This window comes from Pungitius pungitius, chromosome 19 (genome assembly GCF_949316345.1).
Source record: "Pungitius pungitius chromosome 19, fPunPun2.1, whole genome shotgun sequence".
Lineage (NCBI taxonomy): Eukaryota > Metazoa > Chordata > Actinopteri > Perciformes > Gasterosteidae > Pungitius > Pungitius pungitius.
In genome coordinates this window covers 2,414,632-2,426,430 of record NC_084918.1, presented here as the reverse complement: position 1 = coordinate 2,426,430, position 11,799 = coordinate 2,414,632, and the positions used below count along the sequence as shown (strand labels likewise).

Sequence of the window (11,799 nt, the reverse complement as noted above, 5' to 3'; positions counted from 1 at the left end):
CGAGAGGCTCGGCTGTGTGTGAGAGTGTGTGTGTGAGTGTGTGTGTGCACACATGTGTGTTCGTGTGCGTGGTTTCTGAGCTCCCCACCCAACAGACCCGTGTCCACCAGCACAGAAGCAGCACCTCTTCGCCCGTCTTCACGGACCATTAACCAGGTGAACGTCTTACGCTCATTCTGCTTTGACTAAGTTGTGATTTTAGGAATCAGGAATCAGGAATTATTATTCTGCATGTTCTTAAAACCAAGAGCATCATGTGCCGTTTGTTGATTCAGGACAGAAAGATGAAGCTGTTGATCTGCCTCAGTGTTCTCCTCCTGTCTGCCTGTCAACTCAGTGGTGAGTTCATTATGCTTCAGAGTTTGATACTCATCTAACTAAAGTCACATTGGTTTGAATGTGGAAAAAAAAAGCTATTTGAAAAGTAATAAAACCCAATTTGATATGATGCATGCATGCGTTAATGTGCGTAGCTGTGTATGCACAATGTATGATGGTTTTTGGTGACTGCATGAGCACAAAGAGGACTTTGTGAAATGATTACTTATTTTGGCCTCAGACTGTGTGTGTGTGTGTGTTGTGTGTCTGTGTATATGTTTGTGTGTGTGTGTGAGTGTGAAATAGTCAGCACTAATATTTGAGGAGGGGGCAGATATTCTGCAGACCTCTGTGAGCAAACTCAGTTTTTACTTTTCTGCACCTGAATCCCTTCTTTGTGCCGGAAAGCTTTGGAATGCTCGGGAATGTTAACGTTCTCTCTCTCTCTCTCTCTCTCTCTCTCTCTCTCTCTCACAGAGGCCAGAGTCATCCCAGACGGAGGTACCATACATATATATAAATTACACATCTCATTTTAAATTCCTTCCTATTTTGCAACCCACCCAAAATGCCCATGAAAGATAATTAAAAGTTATTACTTTAGTTGCAGCCGTTGAAGCCCTGCATGCCTCATTATAACTACTTTAATCCCAAATAATGTATTAATAATCGATGTAGGCAGAGTAGCTAAAGCCGGACTCGATCTTATTACATAGTGTAAAATTGAACTTCTCTTGTAAGGAACGAGGACCTCCAATTGGAACTTAAATTCCAACGACTTGTTGCATTTTGAAGTGAGGGTTTGGCTCTTTTTTGTTTTCATTGGAAAATCTTGTCTTTTCACACACATAAGCTACACGCTCACACCCTTCCTCTGAGGGTTGTGCAAATACACTCTGGAATTCTCTTTGAATGTACACACTGAACTGGCTGAAGCTGAAGATCAGGCGGATCCGGACCAAGTATCCACTGGCAGAATGTGGTGTATTCATCCTTCCGGTTGTCTTTCGTGCTTCACTGACCCGTCGTGTGTCCTCAGCGCCCTACGAAGAACCAGTAGCTGTTCCTTACTGGCCCTACTCCACCTCTGACTTCTGGAACTACGTTGAGTACTTCAGGTCCATCGGCGCCTACAACCACATCAACGAGATGGCCCGGGCCTTCTTCGCCCACCAGCACCTGGGGGACACCCTGGGATATGAGACCAACGAAGGACACGAGCACTGAAGTGGGCCGGGAAGGAGGCAGCAGGAGGGAGAGGAGGGGAAATAGCTCATGTGATATCCTGCATGAATTTTATAAAAAAAGGGAAAGTTGACGAGGAAATAAGGAAATGAATATACGGAGCAAACATAATGAGGTGGATACTTTTCACAAGTATGTCACTGTATATAGAGTAGTTATATGAATGGACTAGCAATGTAGGGTATGTAGGCTTTTGTAGGTAATCGGTTATTATCGCTGTGCAATGTACCACAAACAATTAAACATTTTCCAAATATGTAATGAAAAATATACATCTTTGTTTTGTTTTTTTCTTCTTATATAAACTTGTTTTCAATCATCAGATCCTCTTTTCTCTAATTTAAAGGTTTCCTTTTTTCTGCTTATTTATATTTTTTGTGAACTTGAAATTCATGTGTCTAAAAAATAAAAGAAATTACTTTTCAGGTTTTTCAACTAAACATTCTACACAATCACTGCCAACCAAGCTGATACAATTCGTAAATCCTTTTCCAAAATATTGATTTAATTGGAAATATAATTTAGAGCAAGTCATGGTTCCATGCAATGGATTCTAGTAATACTGTTTAATTTGTTGAGTATTATCCTTTCATAATGTTTTTTTTTCGTCATTCCAGGAATAATGGCTTTACTCACCAACATTATTCCCAGTAATCAGATATAATTTAAATAATTGGCATGAGTTTTTAGTTGAATAGTTAATGCGGAAATGAATTAGTTAAATGTTAAAAGGAGTCTGTGGACCGGAACCATTAAAACAAGCTAGCTCGACCTAACCGAGCTCAATTTAGTGCTGCACTCATTTGTTTTGTTTCCGTGTGCCAAAGCTAGCCTAGCTAGCAGCAAGCTCGAACACACAAAGTCCTCCCCGCTGTGTTCTTTCAGCTGAACTGAAACCCCGACGCAATGAAACCCGCCGTGGACGAGATGTTCCCCGAAGGAGCCGGACCCTACGTGGACCTGGACGAGGTGCGACCAGCGTCACCATCGGGCTAATGCTAGCTAGCTAGCTTAGCGACGTTACCGCTGTTGGATAGAGTCGGACATGTTTCTCTTCTGGCAAAAAAGAATGATGATCGTAATCATCATGATAGTGCATTGTATTTATAGAGGAAGGGAAAAGACAAGTTGCATGACCCACCAGGCTCCACGTGCAGTCTGTAAAAACACGTAACGTTACCCTTGTTTTATTACTTAAGATTCTGTTCACTGCATAGATGTAAAGTTGTATCCATCAGACCTCCAGTACAACGTATTCCCTTTACTATAACGCGCAGTGTCTGCCCTTCGGTCAGGAATTTTGATCGTGTCTGCTTGGTGAATGTGCTAAAGTTCTTCCCTAGCAGAATTCATAGCTGGATTCACATTGTGCCAGACTGCACTTTACGTGCGATGTATAATAGACATGTTGCATTTGAGCTATGCCTCTGTCCCCTTGTAGCTTCCCTGACCCTCGTTGTTACATTTAAAGTAATGCATGTGTGATTTGCTGATGCCTTTTAACTGGTTGCACTGCTGTGTGTTGACAGGCAGGGGGCAGCAGCGGGCTCCTGATGGACCTGGCAGCCAATGAGAAAGCGGTGCACTCTGATTTCTTTAACGGTCAGACCGTTTCCTCTTCTTTTTTCCCCCTTTCCCCTGCCTAAATGATCACATTTATACACACTGCAACGATTACATGTACCCTTTACGTCTTGTGTTCTGTAAATACAGTAACTGAAACTATAATAATCCACGGCACACACATGGTGAGGCAATAAATGCACCTCAGACTTATTTGAGAAATAGCTGCGATACTAAAGCGAGTAAATAAAAGGTTTTTTTCTGGACTTTTATCTATCAGCAGACAACCCTTAATCGATTATAATGTTGGGTATAAACTTGGTTGTCTTATTAAGTGGAAACAGAAACCTGTTTAACACACATGTATATTTGACAACTGACGTCGGCAGTTGATTGAAAAAAGCCAAAATATTTACAGCATTTTATCACCAGGAGAGGATCTAGTTGCACAGATTAACTTTAACTCACTGAAATATTCCAATATTTATTCACAGAGACTCAAAATTAAAAGAAAACAGAATTGTTGAACTGAAGTTTTAATTTAAGCACGATAATCCAGTTTCTCTCTTTGAGCAAATTGTCTTTCCAAATTTACCCTCTAAAATCCTGTCAACTCTGTAAACAGCCGTTTCACACCCTTAAACACACACACAGACACAAGAGGACTCGGTGAAACACTTAAGCTGATCGGTTTTCCGGCTTCCAGCGTCGGCTTCGGGCAAAACGATTTGGGCTCAGCAGCACATGACCCAGAAAGAAACGAGCTGATTGTTAAAAAGGAGAGAATGAAAGGAAAGAACGAAGGAAGCTAAGCCAGGAGGACGGTAATGCGGGTTTTTATAGTCGCTCTCAGACTGAAACCCTGCGGGACACCTCGCCAGTCAGCTGCTTTAAAACGCGCACACACACTCTGTTACATGTCTTTGGTGGTTAACACGGCTAAAACTGCCATTCAGTGAATTCTAAGTTCAACATAGAGTCCTACAAGGGCCCCTCATGCTATTATTGTATCGAAGGAAAGGAATGAATGAATGGAAAGAATAGGCTCAGCATAAAAATAAATGTTGTAATTGAAAAAATCCATCTTTGTTGACTAAGATCAAAAGCGCCGCTTAGTTTGCAAAGTGACTTTGAATTGTTCTTATAGCCACTCATCTTTTTATGCACCAAACACATCTGCTTGCCAACATCTGGATTGAACATCATCGAGTGGGGAGAAAGGAATAGACTTTAACTTGGGTTCTAAAAAGTTGGGTTCAAAGGTCAGCGTAACCGTACATTTCAAACCGTGTTGTGAAGAACAGGCATCTCAAATGAGACTCCCGCGGGCCCGCAGCGGCTTCTGCAAGGGGTTATGGGTAGCCGAGGGGCAAGCTGTTTGACTCGCTGCGTGTCCCTTATTAGGCAGAAACAGGAATGTCCTGCGCCTGGGAACCTCCCCGACATGAAAGAGCGAGCCGCTCCGGCCTAAATCACTCTCAGCCGACGGGCATCCTGGCAAATGTATGTAAAGAATATAAAGTGTTACTGGGAAGCCTTCGAATGGCTCCAGACTATTCGTTCGCTTGTTGGGGGAAGTAAAAAATATATACGAAAACTGACTCAAAAAGCTCTGAATACAAATCACATCGACCCCGTTTTAATCTAAAAAGCAAAAGACGCCTAGTTTGATATCAGGAGACAAAGAAATCCGCCTAATACAAAAAAACACCTTTTGATGGATAATCAGCAGGTAATATTTGAACCTGACCACGACCAACTAACTCTGTTCTCTTCTTCTTTTTGTCTCTTCCTTTCGTTGCTTTCACTGCAGACTTCGAGGATCTGTTCGATGACGACGACCTGCAGTGACCTCGTGCGTGTTCCTGTCACCGGGGAAATGGGATTACTCTGACTTCAAGTTCTCTCCTATTTGTACAGCCCCCCCCCCCCTCCTACACGTGTCCCACCACCTTAACAGAATAAAGATTTTCCTTCTGTTTTTACAACAACAACAAAAACAGGTGTCTGTGAATTCTGAGCATCCCGAACATTCCAGGTTGAGAGAAAATTATGAGTATGGTTTTTCCGTCGTCGTGTTTGAATTTGCTGCGGTCTGGATTGTAGGTTTGTTGCCTCCGTGAAACACCTGTGAGCAAACTTAATTACAAACGAGATGCAGCGAAAGACAGAACTGAGCCGTTCCGGCGCTCTCATGTTGGGATTCTTCAGGTATCGTCAATATAAAAGTATTCGACCGCTTCATATCAGTTATTCCTCTTTTTGAGTTCAAATTAGACTTTAATGTTCTGTTTGACTTTCCTCAAAGGCCCACGCACACCAGCTGCATGCAGAAAACCTCACTTTGATGTATTTGCACCATGCATGTGCGTGAGAATATTTAACATATCGCAGAATTTACAACTGGCAAAAGGTATTTTATGAAAAAGCGGTTCCAGTGTTACACAAAGTACTTTCAGTGTACTTTAAAATGTATCTTGGTGTACTTGAAATAGGAAAGTTAAGCATCGTGTTTCCACGGTGGCCTCTTTCCCAAATGCAGTACAAACAAACATGATTTATTTGAGGTTCAATGACTTTTGGTGTAAAAAAAACAAACTGCAATATTGCTGCAAACTTGATAAAACGTCCCTGACTAATGGCTTCAGATGTGCTGATGCTGCATCACTCAGAGCCTCTCAGGCCTGTGTGTAGCTGTGTGTTACTGACATGCCTGGACACAGATAAACTCAGCAGGAAACTGTAGATTATCAAATTCCTCATGTGTAGACCAGCTGTCTTTTGTGTGTGTGTGTGTGTTTGTGTTTTGGGGTTCAGACAGAAGCTGTGGTTTGGCCCTCATCGAGGTTCCCTGGGAAGTGCTTATCTGGCACCTCGGCTCCCCCCTCATTATTTTCTGATGTCTGTCCTCTGTTCACTTTCCATCTTTTGGGTTTTCGTTGCTTCGTAGTGATTGTTCGAATCAAAAAGAAAAAAAAGTATCCTTCTCCTCGCCTTAAATTAATTATCAGTATCGTTAAATTCCCCAAAACACTCGGGACAACCTCCACGTCTCCGTCTCTGCTCCCGGCCCTCCCACTTTCTCTCGCTTCCTGTCTTTAATTCCGGGGTCTCTGATTGGCCGAGGCTTTCTGACGGCTCTCCCCAATCAGGCCTCTCGTTGAGGTGTCCCTTGGCCCCCCCTCAGGTGCGTTTTTTTTGTTTTTTGCGCTAATGAACGGGCTCGGTTTAAAACCCTGCCAGATTCCTTCTTCAGGTCAGTCAGAAAGGCCACGGGGACCCGGCTGCACACAGACTTCACACACACACACACACACACACACACACACGCACACACTCTCAGTGTTTGAGTCACCTGGTCTGGCGGCTTCATTCGAGGTCCACATCTTGATCCGCAGGCCGAAGATAAGAAAAGCACAGGTAAGGGATTCTAGAGGGGTAACAAACTTTTCAGGGCTTTTATTCTGAAGTTCTGCGTCTAAAGATGCAGCTCAGGGGACATAATCTGAGGCGTCTCTGGGAAACGGGCTTAGGGTTGTCATGTTGGATGTTGTATGGATGCGTCCTTCTGAACGCGCGTCTCTTCCACAGGACGAGGACGAGTCATGGCTGGAAGGAGGAGAAGCGGTTTCTCCGCTGTGGTCGTCACAGCTCTGCTGGCTGTGATTCTGCTGCCTGGTGAGTATTACAAGTATTACATGTTCTAGCAAAAAGAGTTTGTACTTAAAAATACTTCCTGTACTTGATGCAGAAAATGAATCCATGCAGAAGAATATTGAGTTGAACTATTTGATTAATCAATTCATTGTTTCAAAGACACCCGCTGCACAGTTTGCAGACTTCAATAACCAAAATAAATAATGGAGTTGAATGTTAATAACAATAAAAAAAACTTCAAACAATTCCCATAATTGAAAAGATGGGAAATTGCATCAATGATCTTAAGATGTTCCGTATCTTAATCTGAAATAACAAAAAGCAGCTGTTGAATAAATGTAAGGGTTTTCCTTCTTCGGGTATCTAGTGGAATAGAAGTCGAAATCAAAGTACCTCAGTACACAACGTGATTATAAAGTACTTAGTTACTCTCCTTGGCTGATAAACCACACTAAAGCAAACAGACAACGCAGATGCAAATGTGTTATTAACGTGTTATTAACGCGTTGTGAATAAATCACCTCCGTTCACAAGTTTGAGTCCTCACAAAGGACGCTTTCACTCACACGTCGTGATGTCCTACTCTCAGCTAATGGCTCCTTTTCAAAGCAAAGCAAACAAAGACACAATTACATAAGAAAAATTTCAAAAATAGTCAGGTTAGTTGGGCATTGAATGATGAGCTTATGTCATGTTGTTTAAGTTAAAAGCCAAATTTCGTTTCACGTGCAACTCCAGCGTGGACGAGAAATGATGAACTCAAAAGGCAGTCATTTCATCTCCTTTGAAAGGAACAATGTGACAAGCAGGTTGTTAACTGAGCACATTATGCACAGCACACGCTTAATAATCAGCCTCCCTTTCAACGCTGCAGGTCCAAGAAACATCGAATCCATTAAAAAAACACATCCGATGTGCAATTTCTTTAGCCAGTCCTGGAAAAATATTTGATTTTCTACTTAAAACCTGATTTCTATTTAAACATTTCGACTTCTACTGTGCTAGTACAAGTAAAACAACTATTAGCAGTTAAATGTGACGATACACATCATTGGATTCTCGCCTTTAGCTACGGCTCTCATGTAAATGTAGAGGAGTAGAAAGTAAAGTTTTTTTCCTGTGAAAAGTATACAATTTAAATCAAAACTATACTTATGCTATTATTACTTTACATTGCTGGTTTTGTCTCAATCAATTTTCCACAGCTCAATTTGCCTTGTATTTATTTTTCTATATGTCGCCTATAATGTTTCAACACGAAGGGTCTTTCCTTCACCACCTGTGTCCAGTTCGCTCTCTATAGACTAGCATATTTATAAAGGGGGGGTGGGGGGGGGGGGTGGCTTCCTTTAGAAATGGTTTCAAAATGGTTAAAGGGGGGAAAAGGTCTCTTTCATGTAAAAAATGAGTACCTGTCAGCATCACCTCCTCCTCTGCTCTCTTAAAAGCTGCTGTTTCCAGATGTGCCAGCCTGTTTTTCTTTTTTTTATGGGCTCGTAAAAAATCGAAAAACAGCGGAAACAGCATAATTTAACACCCCCCCCCCTCCCCTCCACCCCCTCCCTCCTCCGCCTTGTTGCTCCATCACCTCGGGTCACCTTAACTCGTGCACCTCTGCTTTCTCCCCTTTAATGTTTGACCCTGTGCACCGACGTCGGCGTCACATGTTTCTGATTAATCCCGTCAGAACTCATCAGGACGCGTCTCAGAAGCAGCAGATTGACGCGTTTTCTCTTCTCCTCTCGTCCTTCCTCCTCCTCCTCCTCCCCTTCTGTAAGACATTAACACCTTTCCCCCCCGTGGAGATGAAAGAATCAGCTCAGCTGACTCCGCTGTTCTGTCGGCGGCGTGGGGGTCAAACAGTGCACGTACACAGGCGTGTGCACACGGCCCTTTGAAAGAGCACCGCGGGGCGCGGTGTTACAGGCTCACCTATAAAATCTACAAAGAGCTGCAGTCTCCAGCCTTCCAGGCACCAAAGACACCCCCCACCCCCCCACCCCGCGGCTTATTTAACCAACGATACCTGCCTGCTTATGAATTAAAGACCCAATTAAAGGTCGCAATGCAAAGAGTAAGCAAAAAAAGAATCTTGACTTCAGCAACTTTTGGATCTCACATCTGCTTTTGCTTCTCTCCGCTTTTTGCAGCATTCTTGTCTGCTGGACCAATCGCGCCAAAGCCGAAAGGAGATGGTAAATATAAGTGTTAAAAAAGGCATCAGTAAGTTGTCGGTAAAGTTTAATATCTAATAGTCAGATAGCAGCAAGTAAGAGTAGTTGAGGGCTCCATGCGAAGTCTTTATGGACTCAAAGGGTCGTTCAAGACGCCTTCTCACCGTCTCCCCTCAGCGGGGGAAGCCATCCAGGAGACTGCGGCCGCTGCACAGTTACACCGGAGGTTGATCCGAAACCGCAGGAACATCAGCTGGTACAAGCAGAACTCGGACTTCTGGGGCTGGTACAAGTACTTCACTGACAACGGCAACCAGGAGGCAGTAAGAACACACACACACACACACACACACACACACACACACACACCATCACAAATGTTGTTTCCACACTGTGCCCCTGGTCACCAATGACCTCATCCTCACCGCCCAGGTTCAGGAGATGGACCGCATCTACCTGGCCTACCTGCAGAACAAGAACCGTGCGGAGGGCCGCCGCTCCTACAAGGCCTACTTGCGCCACCTTGGGGAAGTCTACAAGTCCTGCGCCGATTCTGACGACGCAGACTGCGTGTCTTCCTACACCAGCAGGCCCAAGCCGGAGGCCCCTAAACCGGCGCCCGTGAAAACCTGTGACCCCACCCAGGATGCCTACTGCCTGTACGCCGCTTTGGTCCAGGGAAAGAGCCCCTACCAGCCTCTGGTGCTGCCGGCTGCCGCCCCGGCACCAGTGAAGGCCCCGGCCCCCCAGTACGCCCGCTCCCCTGCTCCGGCGAAGGACCCCCAGTCGGGGTATTACTACTACTCGCCATCCGCAGCGTCCTTCCTTTCTAAGGTAGGCCCCGCGCAAAGTGTTAAGTAATTGCCTGAAGGTTTTGACAAAATCCCAAAGAAATTTAAACACGAATAAAGAAATCCGCCTACAGTGACCCTGCATCTCTCTCGCTCTCTCTCTCTCTCGCGCTTCAGGAGCAGAAGGCGGAGCTGCTGCGTATCTGCGCCGCCGACGACGTGGAGTGCCTGCAGTACCACTTGAGGGCGGCCTACGGGTACGGACCCTCTGCCGGGCCCGTGCCTTCCTACGCCCACCTGGGCTGCGACCCCAGCAGAGACCCCACTTGCAAACCCAAGCTGGTGCAGAAAGCCCCCTCTGGTCTCTACCTCCACCACCCCAACTGCGATCCACGGGATCCCCGCTGTGCCTACGCTGCCTCCCTCGTGGTACGCTCCCGTTTGTCGTAGCGGCTGCTTCCTGTTTGTGTGTGTGTTTTTTTTAATTTATTTGCTTTGATCATAATGAGCCGTGTTTCTATCGCCGTGTGCCCCCTCCAGGCGCCTCGTGCCCCCAACCCTCCGGCCGCCGCCGGCCCCGGATCCTGCAACCCTCTGTATGAAGAAGGCTGCAATCCTCTCACTGCCACCAGGTACGCCAGCCCCCCCGAGGCCTATCAAAATGAAGAGGAAGACGACGAGGCCGCGGCCATCCGCGCCGCTCCGCCCGCCGCGCAGAACGACCCCTACGCTATGTTCAGGGACGCCTACGCCAGCGCTAACAGAGTGAACGACCCCTATGCTATGTACCGCCAGGCTAGCGCCCCGGCTAATGACCCGTACGCCAGTCTGCGCAGATTCATGGCCCAAGCTCAGGGTAACAACCCGTACGCCGCGCACGCCGAGGCCGCCCCGCACGCGGAGGCCGCTCCGGAGGCCAACCCCAACGACCCCTTCTCCGCCATCCGCGAGGCGGCGGCCGCCATGCATCGGCGCGGTCAACCCGCCGCGAGGCAGCAGTTCCCTTTCCCCAACCCCAATTATGAGGAGCCCGCCCAGGACGAGCGCCACCCTCTGGGGCCCCCGGGCAAAACCAAGGAGGGCCACGATTGCTTCATCGGCTACGACCGCGAGTGCTTCCCCGCGGCGCCCACCGACCCGCGCTCCGGGATCCACCGCCGCGTGCCCTACGCCGCCGAGGCCTACGAGCCCCACCTGAACGCCGACGGCAGCCGCAGCGGGGTCCTGGAGCCCTCCGACCCGCACTGCGACCCCGAGTACGACCGCAACTGCCGCCTGCGGCGCCGCGACCCCCAGCCCGAGGAGGCCCGGCCCGAGCGCCGCGCCGGCGAGGAGGACCAGGGGGCGGCAGAGAGCGAGCCGCGGGAGGAGCAGGAGCAGGAGCAGGACCAGGAGCAGTACGAGCCGGAGCCCTACCAGAGCGGCCAGGAGGAGCCACGCGGCCCCTACCAGCCGCTCTCGCAGGGCATGCCGAGCCTCCAGGACATACTGAGGCGCTACGGCGACCAGTACCCCGAGCAGGAGGACCGCAGGGCCTACGCCAACGACTACCGCAAGAAGTGAGGCGTGAAGACGGACATGGACACGCAGCCCCCCCCCCCCCGTAGCTTAGCCAATATGGCCGCCTCACGCAGTAAGAGATGTGGGACACAAGAGACATCTATGGACCCAATGAGCGAGCGCCATCCACACGGAGCTTCCAGCGGTACCCGTCTTCTCTTTAGCTGCTTTAGACCTGTTGCTTCGAATGGGCAATGACTCCTCGGTGCGCAGCTTTGCTTCTGAACCTACGCGTCTCACATTTGGTTTATTCGTTCGTTACTTTTTTTGTCAGTGATGGATTTTGATGAATTTTTACTTTCATTTTGAATGTTCTAATAAAAAGCTGTAGGAAGCTGGTTTTGTTCTTCATTCATTGGATCGTTTGAGTCCACTCACACATCTGACTCTTTGGGGACTTCATTCATCTTATATCTAATAGTAATAAACTGATTGCAAATGAAAGTGAGGGGAATTTAATCGGTTTTATACAATTGTTACAGAACAATACA

At 47.0% G+C, this 11,799-nt stretch overlaps 3 protein-coding genes across 4 annotated transcripts; all 3 read left to right on the top strand.

Moving 5' to 3' along the window:
* Nucleotides 1-81: 81 nt before the first annotated feature.
* Nucleotides 82-1,795, top strand: otos (otospiralin). The gene is made up of 4 exons (XM_037455550.2): nt 82-156; nt 276-339; nt 796-819; nt 1,358-1,795. The coding sequence occupies exons 2-4, from the start codon at nt 285-287 to the stop codon at nt 1,543-1,545; spliced, it is 267 nt and encodes an 88-aa protein (XP_037311447.1). The 5' UTR covers nt 82-156; nt 276-284; the 3' UTR covers nt 1,546-1,795.
* A 534-nt stretch (nt 1,796-2,329) lies between these two features.
* Nucleotides 2,330-5,097, top strand: cops9 (COP9 signalosome subunit 9). The gene is made up of 3 exons (XM_037456558.2): nt 2,330-2,532; nt 3,093-3,165; nt 4,940-5,097. Exons 1-3 carry the CDS (start codon nt 2,470-2,472, stop codon nt 4,975-4,977), a joined length of 174 nt encoding a protein of 57 aa, XP_037312455.1. The 5' UTR covers nt 2,330-2,469; the 3' UTR covers nt 4,978-5,097.
* Nucleotides 5,098-5,221: 124 nt separating this feature from the next.
* and1 (actinodin1) lies at nt 5,222-11,630 on the top strand. Of its 2 annotated transcripts, XM_037456557.2 has the most exons (7): nt 5,222-6,546; nt 6,724-6,804; nt 8,934-8,978; nt 9,135-9,280; nt 9,390-9,791; nt 9,926-10,177; nt 10,289-11,630. In XM_037456557.2, the coding sequence occupies exons 2-7, from the start codon at nt 6,732-6,734 to the stop codon at nt 11,309-11,311; spliced, it is 1,941 nt and encodes a 646-aa protein (XP_037312454.2). In that variant the 5' UTR covers nt 5,222-6,546; nt 6,724-6,731; the 3' UTR covers nt 11,312-11,630. The 2 variants fall into 2 exon arrangements, with proteins under 2 accessions (XP_037312454.2, XP_037312453.2); XM_037456556.2 differs by having other exon boundaries at nt 5,222-6,804.
* Nucleotides 11,631-11,799: the final 169 nt, after the last annotated feature.